The 23,675-nt window shown below is 39.7% G+C and overlaps 1 protein-coding gene across 2 annotated transcripts in view; it reads left to right on the forward strand.

Annotated features, from left to right (window-relative positions):
* Nucleotides 1–1,771: 1,771 nt before the first annotated feature.
* Nucleotides 1,772–23,675, forward strand: part of LOC124595277 (intraflagellar transport protein 46 homolog) — a 154,345-nt gene continuing 132,441 nt past the window's right edge. Inside the window, exons 1-2 of one of the 2 annotated variants that reach the window (XM_047133953.1) lie at nucleotides 1,772–2,073; nucleotides 2,382–2,549. In XM_047133953.1, coding sequence (XP_046989909.1) covers nucleotides 2,020–2,073; nucleotides 2,382–2,549 — 222 coding nt within the window. In that variant the 5' untranslated portion in view covers nucleotides 1,772–2,019. The remainder of the gene's footprint in view (nucleotides 2,074–2,381; nucleotides 2,550–23,675) is intronic. The other variant, XM_047133954.1, reaches the window with a different exon arrangement.

Here is a 23,675-nt window from a genome sequence, read left to right on the forward strand (position 1 = left end):
AAAGACTCTGAGACCTCCCTGGGCCCTGTTCATCCTGTAAAGGACACCTAGATCTACCATTGACACGCAAGTCTCGGTCAGGAGGATGGGTAATCACAGATCCCGTACTTTCTGTAGAGGAGACAGGACTCACAGGAGAAATTTGTGGTAAGATATTATGGGACCAAACTGCTGAAGTCATTGGTCTCACCCACAGGAGGGGATAGTACTTGAAGTACCTCTGGTTCTGGTATTGTAGGTACACGACTCTCAGGACCTCTTTCAAAGCAGCGATTTGCAGCAGCTGCCAATCGTTTGACAGAAGTCAGGGCGAATTACAGCTGCTTCGAATGTGAACCAACTCATCCTGTGTTCGAGAAAAACATTTACAGCGGGGCTGTTTGACTGTTGTATTGCAAGGCAGTGAATAAATAACTCTGAATTAAGCCCGGTGATGCTCTTTTAATCTGTTGAGCTAAAACAACTGAAGCAAGTACGTAAAATGAGATTCCTATTAAGACAACACCTATGGTAAAAATTACTGCTTTCCTAAAACGTTTCGAGGTTAATTATGGTTGTTAGCAAACTCGAAAATTACGATAAATAATTTACGATAAATGATGATAATAATGGGGCTGCTCCTCTTTAAGGAAAAAACAGATTTAACATAATACATTAATTTGGATATGTGCTACAGTAACTAAATGACGAACGCTGATTTACTACAATCTCCTCGTAAATTATGCAAAGGACAAATGTAGCTTTCAAAAATAAATAAATAAATAAATCTCGGAAACGCACGTTCATTTCCGATGGTATACAATAAAATTCAGGTGTGATGTAATCTTTGGCAGAAGTTGAACCACAAACACTAATTTGCTACAAAATAGATTACATATTCAAAACACTCGTAGCAGTAACTTAAGAAAATGTAATTTTGTAAGCATTCGAAAATTCTTAAGAACTTTTATACTCATAACTTCGCATTTATTAATTTTTTTGATCTTGTTTCGTGACTGTACGGTACTGTTCCTTGCGTTTCCTGAGCAACAAATTACACGAATTATTCTTAATAATTCTGTTTTCGTGCTCGTCTGACCTATAGAACATCCAACAATGACTTATACACATCGGTGCACTCTAATAATAACACTCGATCGTCTTGTTTTGAACTCATATTCAGCACAGCAACAACGATTTGCGAAAACAACAGTCTGTATCACACGAGCATTCACACGAGATATTGGCAAGGATACGGTACAATATACAAGTGCTGTATATTTCGAAAGTATTTGATGATCTTAATATTATTGCGGAACCTTTCGATCTCACCCTATACATTCAATATCATTGCGCCTCAGGAAAGTTTGCGCAATTTTATTGACCGTCGACGGGGTGCTAACAGCGGCGGGACGGGAGAGACTCAATTTTTGCTATTCGCTGCTAAAACAACTGATAGTCACACTCCAAAAACCCAGAAGTGAGAGTAGGCGCTGCATAAACGCGACTACAGATCTGCGCATTTGCTTGGGCCGCCGGATGGCAGTTTCTTAAACGAACCTTGAGATTGCATGGGAATTCCAAGCGATCAACGATCGATCGCTGCCCTACGGTCACACTACGGACGCCTGTATTAACAGAGAATGCCGTGGCAACACACTTGTTATTGCGGAAGCCCCCGCGACTTTCTTGGATCTTTGCTGCGATCTGTCACTCGTGTGTAGGGGAGCGCTTCCTGTGCGGTAGTTGCTAAGCAACAATAGTAACAAAGCAGAGGAAGACTACTGTAATCACATGGGATGAAAAAGCTTGACTAGTAGAAATATTAATTACATAAGCGTTTTTAAATATTGAATAGGTAACAATAATTGTATATTGCTATAATATTGGGCATCTTCATCTAAAAACGTACAAAGAAACCCAATTTTTAGGCTTTTTTTACTGGCGTGGTCGGTCAAACGTGTCGCTCTTGGATACGCATTTGAATCTTGTTATCGACAAGAAATACTTCACATAAGCCTATTCTGGATCATTTTTGATATGCTATCCAACAGAGATTCTAACGATGAAGACGATATTTCTCCTAGAGTGAAGGTAACTGCAGTTTAGTAGGAGACATCGTTTACGATTCTTTATAATTCAGTTTGTTTGTTATACCTTATAGAAGAATCATGAAACGCATTTTTTTGCTGTAGTGATGTAACGAATACTTTAAACAAAATTTACAACAATTGAGTATCACTTTCACAAACATATAAACTGATTACATTTTTCAGAAGCTTCACAAATATAGTGGAGCGTCATTTGATAAGTTGTCGTTCTTTTCCTTGCTCGCAAGGTGTTTTTAATTCTGTCAGTGCCAATTTCAGAGGTCCGTAAGTTTCACAACTATTAATTTGCAGTTGTCCGCGTCAACAATTTATGATGAAAGTGTCGATGTGGTTGACGCTGAAGAGGTGCAAAGCGTGTCGTCGTCGAACAGTAGCAATATAAATGATGTTTACTGCCATACAGATAGTCCTCCCACACCTGTTCCCTATAGCAATTCCGACAGCTTTCACAATGCGAAGGTACGAATACTGTAGTTTAAATGCCATTGTCCCCACTGACGCATGTATTTCTATCGGTTGAAACAAGTTAGCCGCTAAGCTTGTACCTGTATGCTTGTTAACAACAGTAGTAAACACCTGTGTTTAAAGTCTAAATTTCATCACGTTCTAATCTGCCCATATTTACAGACCAATATTTGTCAGTAATTTGCAGTGGTAGCTATTTGGTCTGAAATTTCGAACAGTTTGAATTATATTACTATACTGTAGCAATACGAATGCATTAAATATATGATTTTACCGTGCATTAATTTATTTTCACAACTAATGTTATTGATGAGGCAAGACTGTATGGACTACATCAAGATTACATTAAACTTCAATAATAAAAGAACAGTAGAATTAATTAAGTAATTAACATACAGTCATCTGATCTATTGGATTTATCACAACAGAATAAAAGAGATTGCTGGAAAACAACCAGTAAATAGTAACAGATATTTTTTTTATATAATAAACTTGGCTGCCTGAAATCCTAAGCCGTTTATAATTTTTGGGGAGTAGAGACCCTCCAAAGGTGACCAGCATATTTTATGTTATATTTGGCCTTTTTGAATAAGATTCTAGGGGTAGGACGTGTTGAATATACTACCTTTAAACATTTATAGATATGAATAAGTAAAAAATTAAGAAATATTGTCTCAGATGGGACAATGAAAGAACAGAAAATTATTGACAGATTTAAAATTTTCTGAAGAATTTGAGACTTATTGTGTTCATTACCATAATCATGGCCTGCTTTCCTTTGCTGACCAATATATTAAAATTTTACCCTTTAAGCTATCCATGTATGCAGGTTATTATTATTTTCAGCTGTAACACAACTTTGGTAGTGTCTTTGTGACACATTTACTGGCAGTTTCATCTTTTATTTCTGTTGCCATTAAATAATATATCTTCTTCTCTTCCTTTCCAGACTGCTATATTGTTAGTGCTTCAGATGCTCTTCACGTAAAATTGTTTGCTAAAAATCAGCCACATCCTGATAAAGTAGTAGTTTCTGCACTTTTCTAACCATAGGTTCCTCCAAAATTGAAAGGTAGTGTAAATATTGAAATAACAGAGAAGGGCAATATCTTACTTGAAGTCTTGGATCAAAGGCAGTGCACTACTGGTCAGGATGGAAATTGCCCATTTTGCATGCTTTTCTTGATTGGTCATTAAGGAATTAGTTGCTTGTTGCTTTGGCAGAACAACACACTTTAAGCAGTCCTATAAGTTAGAGTACTATTTGTAAAGCAAACAAGATGTTACCTGGATTGATATTTCATGAAGCTACATGCCCAGAAATTTTGTTGGCCCAAAGGCAATAAATTAAACCATAATTTAACTGAAAAGCGTTAAGAAATTTTTGTGATATCACAATTACTGCTGTTACATTTTCCACTTACACAATGCTTTGTCAAAGAAAGCTGTACAAAAAACACCTTCTGAACTAGGGAAATCTGAGCCTGAATTTTGAGTCTGGTACCTGAACAACTGAGCCACCCTACTACAACTTTGAAAACATCAACTAACATTTAAGTGCATGAAGAAATCAATAGAAATAAGTGATGAAGAAACAAGAAGAAGAAATAACACCTGTGTTTTGCATTTGCATGGTGTGAGAATTTCAGTATGTGGTAAACACATAACATGATGATGATCACAGATGAAAAATCAAATCATATTCAAGATAAATGAAATTACTGTATTTGTTACATGAACATGTGAAAACAGAGACAAAAACAAAATGAAAAGACGTGCAGCCCTCTTGACATTTGGAATTTGGAAGGTGAACAGAAGGATACACTGCTATTCAGCAGTTCATTTATCATGTGCATAAGGAGCATCAATATAGATGAAAATTATGTCAAATGAGGCTTGCAAGGTGTGGTGTAGAGGTGAAAAGGGCACAGATTTCAGATGGCCAAAGAAAATATTATTATCTTCAACTTATGAAACTTTTCAGCAGAAGGTTGCAAATATCAACCAACAAAAATAGATCTATGTTCAGTGCATGCTTTTAAATCAGAATCTATAAGATGTGCAGGATGTTTAGGTTTTTATTTCTCCATAAGACTGTATACAATGTGATACATTGTATATGCCAGGGTGAGATATGAATGTTTGTAATTTCTGTTGTATAGTCTTGGAGGAGTTTTAAACTTGTGCTAGTCTGCCTCAGTCTTGGAGTTCGGGTGATGAGGTAACTTGTAAATGTCTGCCTTCCCCTTCACTCAGAAATGTTAGTCAAGTGTTATGTTCGTTATCCCCTTATTTCTCTAGAGAACAAAGGCCTTGTAATTGGTGATGGATTCCCCCGAACAGTGATGGAGGCATATTGTTTGTAAGGCAATCCTGGAATGCCTCATAAGACCTTGTTTTGTATTTGGGCTGGAGACTGACTTTGGACTGAAGGCAATATCTCGGTATGAAGTTGTGGTAGGAACATTCATTGTATGAAATGACAAGGAGAGAAAATAGCTGACTGGTATGAATTTCCTAGTACCAACAACAGAAACAATTAAAGTAAAAGATAACATCAAACAATGGAAACTCTATGTAGGAATATCAACAGTGTAGGAAACGACAGAGAGCTACTTACTGTAAAGATTACATGTTCAGTTGCAGACAGCCACAATTAAATGACACACATAAGCTTTCAGCCACAGTCTTCGTCGGGGAAAGAGAAACACAACCTATTCACACACACAACCAAGCACACCTCATGCACACATGACCACCAACTCCAGCAGTAGCATGTCTGTGTGTGAGGTGTGTTTGCTTATGTGAATGAATGGTTTATGTTTCTCTTTTTCCAATGAAGAATGTGGATGAAAGCCTAAGTTTGAGTGTCATTTAATTGTGCCTATCTGCAACTTAATGTGTGATCTTTAAAGTAAAAGATGCTAGTTCGAGCTTCTGGAACTTGTATGTTCTTACCTCAGAGAAGAAAGAGGGATTGGTTGGGGAATGTTGGAAAGGAGCAGCAGGTCACTAAGATCTTGGGTAAAAGGGACCCATCATGTCAGGATGAGACGGAGTACAGACTCAACAGATGGATCTGTCTCAACCTAAGGCCTGAGCAACTTGCTCAACATTTAAAATCTTCTCCAACTAATTCCAATTTCATCCGGACATGTACATAGTTTGCAGGCCACCATATGATGCACGGGGAATGTACCTTGTACCATTACTAGTTGTTTCCTTTCCTGTTACTCTTGCAAATAGAGCGAGAGAATAATGACTGTGTGTGTACTTCCATACAAGTACTAATATCTCTCATCTTTGTGGCCTTTACTTGAAATGCATATTGGCGACAGTAGACCCAGTCTTCAGTCAGCTTCAAATGCCGATTCTCCAAATTTTTTCAATAGTGTTTCACAAAAAGAACATTGCCTTCCCTCCAGGAATTCTTATTTGAGCACATGAAGCATCTATGTAATGTTCATATGTTGACCAAACCTATCAGTAACAAATCTAACAGATTGCCTCTGAGTTGCTTCATTTTCTTCCTTTTACCTGACCTAGTGGAAGCAACTTACAAGTTCCAAGAGCTGTTGTTTGACTAAAATAGCTTTTTAATTAACATTTCAGGATGTTGAGCAGTATAGACTAGCTGCCAACCAATTGTTTTCTTTTTCAGCTGCTAGATGCTTGTTAAGTTAGCTGTTTCATAGGTATGTGCAGAGCCTGGATATGCTTGGTTGGCTGCATGCTGTCAACAAAGCCGCATGCTGTTATAATTATCAGTCACAAAGTTATTTTATTTGAGCTATAGGGTTAGATTTTCTTTCAGTATTACTAGAAATTTCACCTCCTGAAGGTAAGTAATGGCTAGCCATTCTGCCCTCATGGGCTTTAACTGTCATGAAAGTTCTTAAGTTGAACACTGAATATAAACTATGTGATCAAAAGTATCTGGATGCCTATTAGTGGACATTAATTTGTGGTGTGTCCACCCTTCACCTTGCTGATGGGTTTAACTCTTCTGGAGTCACTTTCAATGAATGGGAGCCCATTCTTCCTCAAGACCCGAAACTAGTGAAAATAGTGATACTGGACACTGGTGTCTGGACCAAAGTCAGCATTCTAACTCAACTCAAATCTGCTCCATTGCATTTACTTCTGGACTGTGAGCAGGCTAGCCCACTTCAGGAATGTTACTGTTCATAAAGCATTGACTCACAGATGCTTAGGACAGTGTGCACTGTCATGCCGGTACAGAAAGAATCATTGTCTTTGAACTGTTCCTCTTCTGTACATAGTACACAAGACTGTAAATTGTGTTCATATCCTTCTACATTTAGCATTGTCTTAAGCACGATAAGGGGACCACACGCTAACGACAAAAAAACACCCCCCATACCCTAACACCAGCTTCTCCATACTTCTCTGTTGGCACTACACATGACGACAGGTCACATTCTCCAGGAATTCACCAAACCCAAACTGTTCCATCAGACTGCCACAAAGTATAGCATGATTCATCACTGCTAATCACTCGTTTCCATTCATACACTGTCCAGTAGAATCACTCTTTACATCACCTCAAGACTCATTTATCATGGACTACAGAAATGTTTGACTTATGAGGAGCTACTTGACAGTTGTACCCAATCCTTTTAATACCCACAGTCATTGTGCTAAGTGGACTGCTGGTAGCACTTTGGAACTCACAAGTAATTCATTCAGCTGATTTTATGTGATTTTTTACATCCATTCTCTGTAGCAGAGCTTATCTATAAAAATAAAAAAAATAAAAATAAATTTTTGAACACTCATACAACACAAGACATAAAGAAAACTTTATACTCACTTCACATCACTTAAAATTATGTGCTCAGTCTCCTCAATATATAGCCACTAAAATTCACAACAAAATAAAAGGGTGTGGTATAATGAATTTGAAGCTAAATATTTTAAAAAGCAAGTTACATGATTTTGTAATTCAAAGATGCTCCTACTCAGTGCAAGATTTCAAGAATGACGAAGCGATACTTTGAGTTGGATCCATAAAACAGAATAAAAATTTATGCTAGTTATAATGGGTGTAAATATTGTAAGTTTGAAAAATTTTAAATAAGTAAATTCTTCAACAATTAATATTGTAAGTTCGACAAAACTTAAAATAAGTGAATTTTGATATGAACCATGGACCTTGCCATTGGTGGGGAGGCTTGCGTGCCTCAGCGATACAGATAGCCGTACCATAGGTGCAACCACAACGGAGGGGTATCTGTTGAGAGGCCAGACAAACATGTAGTTCCTGAAGAGGGGCAGCAGCCTTTTCAGTAGTTGCAGGGGCAACAGTCTGGATGATTGACTGATCTGGCCCTGTAACACTAACCAAAACGGCCTTGCTGTGCTGGTACTGCGACTGGCTGAAAGCAAGGGGAAACTACAGCCATAATTTTTCCCGAGGGCATGCAGCTTTACTGTATGGTTAAATGGTGATGGCGTCCTCTTGGGTAAAATATTCCGGAGGTAAAATAGTCCCTCATTCAGTTCTCTGGGCAGGGAGTACTCAGGAGGACGTCGTTATCAGGAGAAAGAAAAGTGGCGTTCGACGGATCGGAGCATGGATCACATAACTAATGAGGAGGTATTGAATAGAATTGGGGAGAAGAGAAATTTGTGGCACAACTTGACTCAAAGAAGGGATCGGTTGGTAGGACATGTTCTGAGGCATCAAGGGATCACCAATTTAGTATTGGAGGGCAGCATGGAAGGTAAAAGTTATAGAGGGAGACCAAGAGATGAATACACTAAGCAGATTCAGGATAATGTAGGTTGCAGTAGGTACTGAGAGATGAAGAAGCTTGCACGGGTAGAGTAGCAAGGAGAGCTGCATCAAACCAGTCTCTGGACTGAAGACCACAACCACAACAACATGTCTCCTGTACATCAGACTTATGTTCTGAAATTCTGTATGTTATCAGATCACCGACAGTTGACTTGGGCAGCTTTAACAGGTTTGAAATATCCTGATGTTTTTGTTACTTTGGTGACATCCAGTGACTAGTCAATGTTCAAAGTCCGTGAGCTTTCCTGACTGACAACAAAGTGCTCCCTGCCTCCTTTTATTCTGGTAGGATCATTTCTCGTGGCATCTAGTGGTCCATTCTGCATTACATAGGAGGGTTTGGCCACTTTTGATCATGTAGTTTGGTTCAGATTGCAAATACAAGAAAATAAGATCTCAAGTAAGGGAATTATTAAATTGTGTGCAGAAACTGTTCAGCAAAGAGGACACTTATGTTACTTTTTGGTTACTGGATTTTATAGTCCATGGTAGACTCAGTTCTGAGGGGTAACAGCACTGAAAGCTTATGGAGTTTTTAAAGAGTGACAAGATTATGTTTCCAAGAAAGGAGTGGGAATTGCTGATTTAAGTATGCCGAGAACTAGAATGCAATGAAAAATGTGTTTTGTTTCAATAACTTGCATATCATATTCATGCACTGTCTCCCGTACTTCATGATAATACAAAACTAGCTGCACTTCTGTGAACTTTTTCAGTGTTCCCTGTCAGTCGTATGTGAGGTGGATCGCACTCTGCATCGTAATACTCCAGAAGACGATGAACAAGTGTAGTGTAGGCGGTCTCTTTAGTAGACCTGTTGCATCTTCTAAGTGTTCTGCCAATAAATCACAGTCGCTTACCCTATAACATTATCTATGTGATCATTCCAATTTAAGTTATTTGTAACTGTAAAACCTAAGTATGTAGTGGAATTCGCTGTCTTTAAGTTTATGTGATTTATCGTGTAACCAAAATTTAGTAGATTCCTTTCATTACTCATGTGGATAACGTCACACTTTTCATTATTTAGAATCATTGCCACTTTTTGTATCATATAGATATCTTGTCTAAATCATTTTGCTATTGGTTTTGATGACTTTACAAGATGGTAAAAAAAAACATCATCGGTAAACACTCTAAGAGGGCTGCTCAGATTGTCCCCTAAATTGTTTATATAGATCAGGAATAGCAGAGGGCTTATAACACTTTCTTCTGTAATGCCAGATATCATTTTTGTTTTACTCAATGACTTTTGATCTGACAGGAAACCATGAATCCAGCCACACAACTGAGACAATACTCCCTAGGCAGGCAAGTTAATTAGAATTTGTTCGTGAGGAATGGTGTAAAACGCTTTCTGGAAATCTAAAAATGTGGAATCATTTTGAAATCCCTGTCAGCAACACTCATTATTTTGTTTGAATAAAGATCTAGTTGCATTTCACAAGAACAATATTTTCTGAATCTGTGTTGGTTATTTGTCAATAAATCATTTCATTTCAAGTAATTCATAATTTTAGAACACAGTATATGTTCCAAAATTCTACTGCTAATTGACATTAGTGAGTTGAGTCTGTAATTCAGCAGATTTCTCCTATTTCCATTCAAGTATTGGTGTGACATGTGCAACTTTTCAGACTAGGTATGGATCTTTCATCGCATGACCAGGTGTGTATGATTGCTAAGTGTGGAGCTATTGTGTAAGTGTACTCTGAAAGTTACCTAACTGGTATACAGTACTGACTGAAGGCCTTGCCTTTATTAAGTGGTGTAAGCTGCTTCACTTCACTAAGGATATATATTTGTAAGTTATTCCTTGTGACAGTTGTTCTTGATTCAAATTATGGAATATTTACTTCGTCTTCTGTGGTGAAGGTATTTTGGAAAGCTGTGTTTAGTAATCTGCTTTAGTGGCACTGTCATCACTAACATTACCATTGTTGCTGTGCAGTGAAGATATTGTGTCTTGCTGCTGTTGTATGTTACACATGATCAGAATCTCTTTGGAATTTCTGCCAGATTTTGAGACGGGTTTTCTACTTAAATCATCTCACATTGAAGTCCTTGCTAAATTTTGAGCTTCAGTAAAACATCACCAATGTTGGAGGTATTGCATTCTTTTAAATTTGCCATACTTTCTTCCTTGATTCCACAACAGTGTTCTGACCTGTTTTGTGTACCGTGGAGGATCAGTATCATCTCTTATTAATTTACTTGGTGTATATCAGTTGCTGGTGTACATCAAAGCTTCAGTAATACGTCACCAATCGTGGAGATTTTTCATTCTTTTAAATTTGGCATGATTTCTTTGTTGCTTCCACGACAGTATTCTGGCCTGTTTTGTGTACCATGGAGAATCAGTATCATCCCTTATTAATTTAGTTGGTGTATATCAGTTGCTGTCAATTTTTTCAGTTTAAACTGGAACTTGTCTATGTAGTCAGATTGGAAGGAGTGGAGACTATCTTGTAGAAATGTGTCAAGCAAATTTTTATTTGCTTATTTAAATAGATATATTTTGCATTTATATTTGGTGTATTTGGACGCTGTGGTAGTCACAGTCTCGCTACAGCAACCTTGTAGTCACTAGTCCCTGTACCTCTCTTATATTAAATAATGTTACCAAGCTTGGTAGGGTATATAAGGGGCTTGAATATGTCAGATGTTGAGTGATCACTGTGGAGGACATGGAGGTGCCACATACTTGCCTGAGATAGTGCTATCAGGAACTGACAGAGTTTGAAAGGGGTCTCATTGTGGGTCTCCATTCATCCAGCTGAGTACAGTATCCAGATTTGTGGGGTATTTACATGTGACAGTGGCCCAATAGTCTGTACCTGAGGGCAGACTGGCACTCTCATCGTTAAGGTACTGGTCAACTATGTCTGCCCATCACAAGGGAGGCTCATGGCATTGTTCATCAGGCACATTGTAGCTACACTTGTCATCCGAGGACAGGTAATGGACTCTCTACGAAACTTTTTGTCATGCTGCACCATTGGCTGGAGGCTACAGGCAGCCAGACTAGGGAATTACTGCCCCATGAGTAGGCTGCCCTTAACACCACAATATGCATTGATGAGCTAAAACTTTATGAACACTTCCTTAACAGCTTGTTTGTCTGTCTTTGGAATGAAGTGCATCACTGATTCTGTATATTAGGGATCCAACAGAGTGTTGGTAGGTTTGTAGAGGTATGTGGCATTAGATGTCTTGAATAGGTCATGCAATTTGCATAAATAATGGGCTGCTGATTTGCGTATGCAGTGATGGCACCAGATAGTGACCCAGACTGGTTCTGTAGAATTTACATTAGGCAAATTTGGTTACTAAGATATCAACTTGAGTTCTTTATAATGGTCCTCAAACCACTGTAGCACAGTTCTGGCTCTGAGACATGAACATTAATACTGCTGAAAGATAACATTGCCATCGGAGATGAAATAAAGCATGAAGGGATACAGGTGGATTGCAGTTGTCAGTGTGTCACTGATTACTACCACAAGTTCCTTGCAAGTGCAGGAGAATGTCTCCCATAGCATAATACTGCTCCCACTAGTCTGCATCCATGGTGTGCTGCATGTTTTGAGCTGTCATCCACCTTGATGACATTTGTGGAGATGACCAGTAACCTAGTGTAGCAAAAATGTGATTCAGCCAAAGAGCTGGTATTTTCCATTGATTGATGGTCAAATCCCCATGGTCCTGTGCCCACTGCAGTAGTAATTTACGATGTCATTGGGTCAACATGTGAATGTGCAGGTGTGATTTGTTGCAGAGCTTCATGTTCAACAATGTATAATGAACGGTGTGCCCCAGAACATTTGTGTGTGCACCAGGATTGTGCTCCTTTGGCAGAGATGCCACAGATCACCATCTATCCTACTTCACAGAGCAGACAAGCCTCCAAACCCCATGTTATGTGAAGAGTCGTGGACATTCAACCATTTAGCACCTAGTGTGAGTTTCACTGTCCTACTTCTTTCTGTAGATGCTCACTACTGTAGCACATGAACATTCAACCACCTTCGCCATTTTCAAGATACTTGTTCACGGGCTCTGTGTAATAATAATCTTCCCATTGTCAGAGTAGCTTATCTCATTGGATTTCCCCATTTGCAGCCGATATCTTTGCTAGGACGATCCCCTGTCCCTGTCTGCTATGCTTGCTTACTTTTGTTACCACATCACATATCCATAATCCCACCAGGCAGCATCCAATGCTGCAGCGGGCTGTAGTCAATGTTTTGGCTCATGCTGATGAATTATGTCACGTTGTGTTCAGCAGTGAATCTTGGGTGTGCACTACCCCGGAGAGCCATTGTTGGTGTGTATGACAGTGACCTGGGGAGAGGTCCCATTCTTCCAATGTTTTGTATAGACACAGTGATGTTGGTGCTGGTGTCATAGTACGGGGGTTCATAGTGTATGATGTTAGGTCACAGCTGGTGGCGACGGAGGGAACTCTGATGTTGCAACGGTACATCATGGACATCCTGCTCCTCATATGTTACTTCTCAACTGACAGTACTATGGTGCCATTTTTCAACAGGGCAATGTTCATTCACATATTTTTATTATCTGTCTTTTCTTGATTCATAGGCACTATAGTTCTCATCAGAAGATTTCCTGCCCATTCCAACTACTACCAATCTTTTCAACTTGACATTAAATGTCTTACAATGAGCTTAAATTATTTTCACATTCAGAACTACAAACGAGTACCAAATTTGAGCATGGTAGTATCAATACTGCTTATTCATGAAACCTTGTTACTTCCATATGTCATTTCTGCTACTGCAAATGATAAGTACAAGGTGCAAAACGCACACATTTGGTGACAACACTGTGTCAGAATGATGGAAATTATTACTGCCTGCTCCAAACTATGAGGCAAAATGTGCACTTCTCTTATCCACTGATTGTGTGGATCAATAAAAGATAGACTCACTGTAAAAATAATGTACATTTGGCACAGAAATCAGACAGATTGCTGTACTGGTAGTTAATGGAAAATGAACCCTGTTTTCTGAAATGTTTATTCATCATTTCACACCTCTTTTGTCAGAAATTGCTCAGAAATAGTTAATATGACAAGCATCTTCTGTTTCGTGTGATCTGAGGCTTTCCCAGTGAATGAGCTGTATCCAAGCTTCTTGGGTGTCCGGCCGGATCCGATCATCGAAGTTTCACGATATTTCGGCAAATAACCGTTCCGCCATCATCAGGTGGTGCTGGTGGAATGGAATTCAGCACCACCTGATGATGGCGGTACGGTTATTCGCCGAAATATGGAGGAACTTCGACGATCGGGTCCGGCTGGACACCGAGAGCCTTGGATACATCTTCTGTTTCATTTGAAAGGGCAGCTTCCTTAGTAGTTCGCTTGTGCCAGAGAAGCAGACTGACAAGGAAATGCTCATTAAAGGAAGTACCTTACACACCACTTGAGAGACGTTATGGGGTAGTGAGCAAAACTTACTTTGACTCAGCCTTTAAACAGCCTTTTGCATTTTTTCCACGAGCGACCTGAGCTCTCTACTACATTCGATAAATGATTATGGAAAATACTTAATACTTGAGAATTATCATTTGTGATCTTGTCATGATGCTTAGTTATGATATTACATTGTCCTGTGCTGCCCTCATTTCGTTGTCTTCCAAATAGATCTAACTTTGTTGACAGAATTGTTAACTTCTGACCAAATTTGCATTTTCAAAAATTTTAGTAGGCATTTGGAATATATCTCAAAGTAATTTTTGTAGTATTATTGTGAAAATGCTCATTATGGTATTATCAGCTGGTGTCATTGATTTTTGTGAAAATTTGTCTGTGTTACATGGTACTTTGTTTCTTGTGTCCATCATAATCAGACACTGAATTTACCACCAGTTAAACATCCTGTTTTTTACACTGAATTTCATGTATCAAGAAATTATAAATCGGGAATCTACTCTTGTGTTCAATTTGTTTTTTACTTGTGACATAGGATAATAAACATTCCAAATTCCTAAGAAAGACTCAAAAATTGCTAGTGGGCTTCTTTATGGAACTGTGATTATAAGGTGCATAATTTTCAGTAGCAATTGACAACTAATGCTTTTATGTGCTATGTCCTCAAAATCTGATTTTTTTAATATTTTTGAGTATGTAATCCATTTCTATGTATGTGCCAACTTCTTTTGGAAATTTGTGGTAAGGTCTTATGGGATCAAACCCAACTTCTTTTATTCCCATATTTATTCTATGACAATGTAAATACTAGTGCGAAGCTTTTCCGTACTTGTAGTTCATGGTGTTTAGTCAAGCACAGAGCATTACATTTTTCTTTTGTCCATCTTAATTATTCTCCCTTAACTTGAGAAAAGCTGTGGGCTATGCTTTTTGATAATTTTACTGAAGATAGATGAGCACTGTCCGCAGTGATTAACAGTATCTTATATATCATATATACATAGAAGGGGAGGAAAAGGAAAGATACTGTATGCATGTTTGAAAACTAATAATTTTTTATAGGAATCTGCAAACAGGAAGCCCATATATCTTTGGGTATGACATAAAATAATGGACTAAACCTGCTGTACCCTACACTAAACTACTTGAGACATGGTGTTTATTGAGGAGAAAAATAAATAAAATACGAGTTGTAGGATTTACAAGATGCAAATATCGAGTAGTCCCATTGTACCAGTTTTTGAGATTTCTTCCCATTCCATTCATGTATAGAGCATGGGAAGAATGATTGTTTGAATGCCTCTGTATTTGCTCATGATCCGTGTGTGAGCAATATGTAGGGGTTGTAGTATATTCCTGGAGTCATCATTTAAAGACGATTCTTGAAACTTTGTTAGTAGACTTTCTAGAGAGAATTTATGTTCATCTTCAAGAGTCTTCCAGTTCAGTTTCTTCAGTATCTGTGCAACATTCTCCCATGGATCAAACAAACCTATGACTATTCGTGCTGCCCTTCTCTGTGTGCGTTCAGTATCCCCTGTCAGACTTATGTGGTGTGGGTCCCACACACTTGAGCAATATTCTAGAACCAATCACATGAATTATTTGTAAACATTTTTGTTTGTAGACTGATTGCACTTACCTAGTATTCTACCAATAAACCGAAGCCTACCATCTGTTTTACCCATGACTGAGCCTGTGTGATCATTCCATTTCATATCCCTACGAACTTTTAAATGTGAGTATTTTTATGAGTTGGCCACTTCCAACAGTGATTCATTGATATTATAGTCATAGGATACTACATTTTTTGCATTTTGAGAAGTGTAGTTTTACATTTTTGAACATTCAAAGCAAATTGCTGATCTTTGCACTACTGTGAAATCTTGTCAAGATTGATTGGGTATTTATGCAGATTCTTTCAGAGAGTACTTCATTGTAGAAAACTGCATCATCTGCATAAGGTTGTGGTTACTATTAGTATTGTATGCAAGTCCTAACACACTTCCTTAGAGCACACCAAAGCTTCTGCTACTTCTGACGATGACTCTGTGTCTGAGATAACATGCTGTGCCATCCCTACCAAAAAGTCCTCAATTCATTCACAAATTTACTCTCTAAGGTCATACTTTTGAGAATAAGTGTAGGTTTGGTACTGAGTCAGTTGCTTTTCAGAAGTTGAGAAATACTGCATTTACCTGATTGGCTTGATCCAAACTGCTGTCAATTTCAGGTTTCAACCAGCTTTCTGTACCTTGTATTATGTGAGCTTCACTGCTTTTCAGGAGTGCTCCAAACTCTGCCACTTTCTGGCAAATGCTTTGGCAGTTTACCATTAACATTTTAATGCTCTCACTTGTGGGAGGCATTTATTTCAATCTTATGCTGATACTTCTGGGTTTCCTATGGCTGCCATTACCTGTGTTGGGTGGAGAGTCACCTAATCAAAAAACCCTTGTGAGCACCTCACACCAGTTACCTGAATAGCAGCCTCTGATGTGTAGTGCACACCTGATCCATTTAGAGGGTCCCTACAGTTCTGAACCCTCAACTGTCTTACTGTCTGGGTGATATACCTACATCTGTTTTGAGATTATCACTTGCATTCGATGTCACTGGAAGAGTCTTAAATTCTATGAGGTTACACAAAATGAGACATTGATGGTGCAGAGGAAGTAGAGTTTCTGTTGTTGTTGAATGCTTTTGGTGGGCTTCAAATTTCTTATAAACTACTCAGTCAGAACCATGTAGCCATTGACATAATCTATAAAGTATCCTGGTAGTTTAGCTGATGGCCTTAGATATGTTTTGTGATGCTGCCTTTCTTGTACTGCTGCCCTTTGTGTAGAGGCGAATCTGATGTGGTTGTCTCCACTATCAGTGGCTCTACTTCTGTGGCACGTAATGATTTAAGTTCCCACCTCTCCAAAGATTCTGGCCAAGGCTGGCAGAACCTATGCACTGTTGAGGTTCCATATTTACTACTGGCAGCAGGTCCATTGCTGGTGGTGGCTGAAACACTTCCACTGACACATGTAGTGCAAAAGATGAGATGTCATTCTAACAACTTAAGTAGATGCCGGTGTAGGAGTTGTGAAGGAGTACTATTTCCAACACCAGGGACATGAGGAACTCTCATTCTGGAGACAGGAACAGACAGATGGCTGATGTGGGAATTGAAATAAGTGGCAATATAGAACCTACTGCTGCTAGAAGTAGCAGCTCGGAGTGCTCGGCAGATCAATTGGGATGCATCTCATTGGGTTGGTGTGTTGGACAATCTCCTTGGAAGAACCAGGTCATATGGCTGGAAAGTATGCTGGCCTGGTGACAGCAGTTGCTGCCCAGTCTATTGGATGAGGCTGAGTACTATGCAGGTCTGTTGGCCATGGAGCAATTTCACTGGGCTATTCGTGTTGAATGGTGTATTGTAGAATCCAAATGTTTGATGTAGTGTCGGTGCACAGCCTTCTTGGAAAGAAAAAAAAGGAAGGAAAAGAAAGTAATTTATGCCTATTGCTGTCAAAACTCTTTATTCACTGTGATTGCTATCTCGAGTATTCCTCATTTTCAAGCAAAAACCACAAATTCAAGTATGCACACCAGTATAAACGTGGACTTTTTCCAAGCTTGAAGCAAGTATGAAAGGCATCTAGGTTATAAAGTGAACAGGTTTAAACAAACCATGATGGTAACATAGTATTCTAATATTTATACTGTCCTGCTTGACAGACTATCAAGGTAGTACACGGGGACTCAGTACTCATTGTAGATGAGAGCTAAGACTTCGGGCTGGAATGCTTCAGGGAAGGCAACTTGATCACTCTTTGGCAGATGAGGAATGCACAGCACTATTTAGTGTACTCTTAACAGGTGATGGAGGAAAATCTGCTTCTGATACGTAGATAGCATGATTGTTAAGTCCTGAGGCTATCTGTTGTGGGGTTTATGTTTTGCATGTTGTTGTCCCCTGTTCCCACATTCATGATACATGTTTCCATCAGTGCTGGTTCATAAGGCTGTCAGAGTCAGATGAAAAAAAGGAAGGAAGATTAGAGTTTAATGTATTGTTGACAGGGAGATCATTAGAGATGGATCTCAAGCTTGGATTATGAAAGGATGGGAAAGGAAATCAGCTGTGCCCTTATCAAAGGACCCATCCCAATATTTGCCTGGAGTGATTTAGGGAAAACACAGAGCCTAAATCTGGTTGGCCGGATGGGGATTTGAACCCTTGTCATCCCGAATCTAGTCCAGTGTGCTGACCACTCACCACCTCACTCAGTGGGAGACAGATCAAGACTTGGCAACAAACCTCATGGAAATACTGAAATAGTTGTTGAATCCCACTGGAATGCTTCAGCAATGATATGACAAAAAGGCAAAAAAAAAAAAGATAATATACTTACAGTCTCATAACAAGAGAACTCTGTTCTGAATGCTAGAATGCTACATAGTGGTCGCTGCTCTCTTGAGAGAAGATGACTTTCGTTGCCATTCTCACACTGAATCTATAATGGTAAGTGAACGGCACTGAAGAGAGCCAGCTAAAGATATTTAACGTGTCATTGTGATGGAGCATCACAATGTAATACAGCATGTAGAGCATTCTTACGCAGCTGAGTTATGCCACACATCTAATACTGGGAAGGGTGTAGATAGGTCCAAAAGCTATCAATTGCATAACGAAATTTACTAGAGGAGTGGAGTCCAAGGATATGTAGGTTGTTAGAGATATAAGCAGTGCCATGACTTTGGCATTGAGTTAGAAAGGGACCTAGTGATTGGCAGTGATTAAGTGATTCCATAAATGCCTGTCATGGTTCAGTGTCTGCTGGTGCACCACATGAACAGATTACACTTGAATTGGAGCCACAGGTAGGCAGCCTGTTGATACTGTTACAAATATAAGGTGGCTCTCACAAGCATAATTCTCACAGATGAGCCCAGTTGGAGCATCAGAAGCAACCTACACAGGATAGTAGCATCCAACAGCATTGTCCTTGGCATTATTGTACTACTGGGTCAGTGAAACAGTGATGTTGTGAAGGTATTATGTTGTAATATTGTTGCTGCAAACTCAAGCTACCTGTGTCAGCTCAAAGTACTGAGAGATGGCTTAGACAGTTTGGGAGTGTTGGCCAAACATACTTTACTGATTCAAAATATCTGGTACCATGGGGTCCTCTGTGAGGTGTTAGCATCAGATTTGGCTCACTTGGAGTGAATGCAGACAATTTGGCTGCATTGACTCCATTGTAGGTAGATGGTCTACTCTAAATACGACTGCCCAGGTTGTTTGATGCAGTGAAGATAACACCACCACTGTGATGCAGTGTGCATGCATCGTAATATTAGTGGGTAAGTGCGTAAACTGTTTCATCCAGTGTGAAGGCGCAATGCTTCTGCTGGCATGTCTGATTCTATACAAGCAGAAGAATCTAAGTAACTCACAAACCATGCTAAGAAGTAGTATTTGTCTTGATGTGCTTCAGCACCAGGTAGTGGTAAAGATGTGTGCCATGATCTTCTTAGCTGCTGTTGAATGCCAGTAGTAGGGTGAGTGCTTGTTTTTCCATTGGCAAAAAATTGATAGCTCACACTGGTGACAATTGCATTAGAAGCTGCTGATGCTGTATTGCCTGTTCTTACGCAAGTTTTAATATGATCTGTTTCATGCCATAACTGAGAACTGATTGACCAAAATCAAAATAACTAAAAGACAGACTACTAACTATAATTATGACAGTTTGATATTTCCTACTATAAGCTGTTACAGTCACAACAATTTGTATATAAAAATACTACTGCTCTAAAGAATAAATGCAGACGTGTTTTCTGTGAGAAATATAGGAATTGTTAAAACTGCTTATATATTTCAGTTACAGCCACAGAAAGATACAAGGAGAGGCGGTCACCTTAATCATTTCACAGCTGTGACTGAAATAAATCACCAGTTGTAATTCTCTGAGAATTATAAACAATGTTATAAAAGAACAGATTGCTTCTCAGCATACAGGTGACATGTTGAGTTGTAGACAAGCACGATGAAAAGACTGTTCGAAATAAACTTTTAGCCAAAGCCCTCTTTGGAAAAGAGAAACACACACCTATTCACACAAGCAAGCACACCCACACATGCATGACTACTACCTCTGGCCACTTCGGCCAAACTGCAACATAAACACATTGAATGGGAGCACAATTCCAGAGGAGGGTGGAATATGGGGAGCAATGGCAGGATATGGGCGGGAGAAGAGGAATTGGCACTGCCTGGCAGAGCATGCAGGGACTAGAGGTGACAGGTCAGGGCTGCTGAGTGCAGCATCTTGAGGCTATGGGGGAGGGAGAGGTGGAGGGCAGAGGGAATTTGTAGCAGAAATGAGAGGAAAAGAGAAGAGGAAAAGACCAGTGGGAGCACTGGCAGAGAGCAGTGTACCATGAGCATGAGGGGAAGCGAATAATGTGAAGGCGACAGAACAGAGGGGCAGAAACAGTTGGGTGGAGGGCGTGGGGACAGTAGGTTACCATATTGAGGTTGGGATGACTTTGGGAGTGGAGAATGTGTTGTAAGGATGATTCCCGTCTGCGCAGTTCAGAAAAGCTGGTGGTGGTGGGGAGGATCCAGATGGCCAAGGTTGTGAAGCAGACTTTGAAATCACGTATGTTATGTACAGCTGCATGTTGTACCACAGGGTGGTCCACTTTGCTGTTGGTCACAGTTTGGTGGTGGACATTCAGCCTTGTGGACATCTGGTTGGTTGTCATACCAGAATAGGAGGCTGAACAATGATGGCAGCAGAGCTGGTATATAACATGGCTGCTTTCACAGGTGGCCCAACCTCTGATGGGGAAGGATAAGCCCATGAGACAGGGGTGTAATAGCCAGAATCCAGGTTTCCATCATTATATTATCGAGAAACACAGGAAAGAGTTGGTTTTGATTTCCTTTCCAACAACAAGGAGGAATACAGCCAGCCTTTTTGTCTTTGGGATTCGGATTCTGCATTGTCAGAAGCTTGTGATACTGCGCCCTGTCACAACCTGATAACATACAGTATATTGAAACAGTTGCACCTGCAGTCGAAGGAGATCCTCCTTCAACTCTTTAATACAATTTGGATAACAGTCATATTTCCCAACTCATGGAAAGAATCTATTTTAATCCCAACTTTTGAAACCAGGGAAGGATCAGACTAACCCCATTAGTTATTGTAGCGTCAGTCTCATAAGCTGCATAGGAAAGACACTGGAGCTTACAATCAACCAGCACCTAGTGTGGGTTTTTGAAACCAGGTCACTACTCAGTCACTCCCAGTGCAGGTTCAGAAGGTATCGCTGTACACTCAGTAACCTGACTCTGTTCACAGCAGCGACTCAACAAGCTTTCCTCCATAAGCAATGCCTTGTCAGTGTATTCTTTGATACAGAAAAGGCATACTATACTACCTGGAGGCATAATATTTTGTTTCAGCTCTATGAGTGGAGTTTTCATGGGCATTTTTTGTACCAGGTTGGGAGTTACCTATCTGACTGTTTTAAGCAGGAGAATGGTGTCCCTCAAGGGAGTGTTTTAAGTATAATGTTGTTTGCCTTTGTAGTCAACAGTATTACATCCACAGTAAGGTGTCCTGTGCAATGTTCCTTGTTTGTGGACAACTTATACATCTGTGTCCTCTCAAATCTTGCAACAATTACTTGACAACTGAATCTGACAATCAGGTGGCTGTAGGAAAGGTTATATACCACAGGTTTTAAATTTCCTTTGGAGAAAACTGTATGTCTTGCTTTTAATTGCTCCTGCACTCTTTTTAATTCACCTGCTTTAAATCTGGTGGCACTGTTCTCACTTTGAAGGAAATAGTGAAATATCTGGGCCTCCCTTTTAATAAGAGGCTAAAGTAGCTGCCACATCTTAAAGAGCTGAAGGTAAGATGCCTCAATGCTTTGAACATCCTTAAATGCACCACACCGTAAAGAATTGTAGATAAGATGCCTCAAAGCTTTGAACAACCTTAAATGCATTTGTCACAGGTCTTGGGGAGTTGAGAGGGCATGTATGCTCCAACTATATAATGCCTTCGTGTAATGCTGGCTTTAGTATGGATGCCAGATTTATGGATCTGCAAGACCTTCATACCTCAGAATTCTAGACACAGTTCACCATTACGGCATTGAGCTGTCAACAGGGGCTTATCGCACTAGTCCAATTGCTAGCCTGTGAGCTGAGGCTGGTGAGCCTCCAGTGTCTATTCAGTGTTTCCTCCTCATAGAACACCAAGCTTACTGTCTGTTCCAAATTTGTTGGCTTTCATTTCCATTGCCCAGCCAGCACAGGAACGTTTGTTCCATAATCATCCATGGGCAATGAGGATATTTAGGATCTGTGTGAGGTAGAGCCTTGAATTACAGCAAGTTGCAAGCATTAAGGTCTAAAGTCAGGGGTGGAGTAAGGGATGGAGCAAGGGATACCCCTGTCTACTAAAGATGCCCAGGCTACTTTTCAAATTGACTGCATACCAGATGAATTGTACCCCAGACTATATTTTTAAAATTAAATTTAATGAGATTTTAAATAACCACCTTGATTTTATTACACTTCACATGAATGGGTCTAAGTAATGGGTTTAATTGGGTGTTCCATCGTGTATCCCAACATTGCCCTCAGGTTAGGACTCCCAGAATAGTTTTCAGTCTACTGTGCAGAATTTTCTGCTATCCTGAGGGCACTGGAGCAGAAGAGGCATCTATGTGGTAAGAAATTTCTCATCTGCTCCAATTCCCAAAGTGCCATTCTTGCTATTACTCAGATGTACCCAGAGATCAGATGGTGTAAAAAGTGCATGATGCTCTCCTTCTCTTGCAAAGGCAGGAAAAGGAAATAATTTTCTGCTGGGTTCAAGTACGTGTAGGGATCCGAGGAAAAGAACTTGCTGAAGTTGTTCCCAAGACTTCCCTTCCAACTGCTGCTCAGTGTTCAGTTCTCCAGCAGGCTGTTTCCTCATATGTGACCTTGAAGACCATGTGTTGGTGGAAGGCTCAGATGCCGGAAGTGAGCAATAATAAGCTGTGTTCAGTGCGGCTGAGGTTTACCTCCTTCCGACTGTGACAAGCTGAAGAAGTATCCCTTACAAGGCTTAGAATGGGACAATATCCATTGACACATGGCTTTCTCTTACATCTCAAGGAACCTGCAACATGTCACAGATCTGGAACACAGCTGTTGATTCAACATATTTAAATTGAGTGTGTTTTGTATAATGACCTGAGGGCAGATTTGGGTCTCCCACAGGACCTGCCCTCTGTTTTAACTGATACTGAAGTGAGTGTCGTTGGTGTTTTAAGATTTTGTGTGATGTCCTAATTTGTTCCCTTATTGACTCGGCCACACATTATTTCTAAGTAGTCACCCAGTCACAGTCATGTGTCCCATTTTTAACTGTGTCTGTAATGGTATTTTAGCCTTGAATTTATCTAGATATTTTGCTGTTTTGTCCCACTATTAGTGATGGTCTTTTATGATGGTCACAGTAAATGGGTTATCTTGTCAATTCACATGTGTGGATACAACTGTGTCTTCAATTTGTTGTTATTTTTAATAGATTTTTATTATGCTCATCTGTATTTAATTCAAGCAAGGGTGTTGGTGACATTGCTGTTTAGTGCCCTAACCCACAAATCATCATCATTATCATTGTCACCCCCACAACGTACTTAAGAAATCACATTTCAGAGGCTTGGACTACACTTTCGCCCTTGCTGGTGAGGACCCGTGCTTCAGCCTCATATAACCTGTTAGTACTTTTAGCTTTTATAATGGCTGTGTGTTAGTGTTGCGCAACGC

This window comes from Schistocerca americana, chromosome 2 (assembly GCF_021461395.2).
Source record: "Schistocerca americana isolate TAMUIC-IGC-003095 chromosome 2, iqSchAmer2.1, whole genome shotgun sequence".
Lineage (NCBI taxonomy): Eukaryota > Metazoa > Arthropoda > Insecta > Orthoptera > Acrididae > Schistocerca > Schistocerca americana.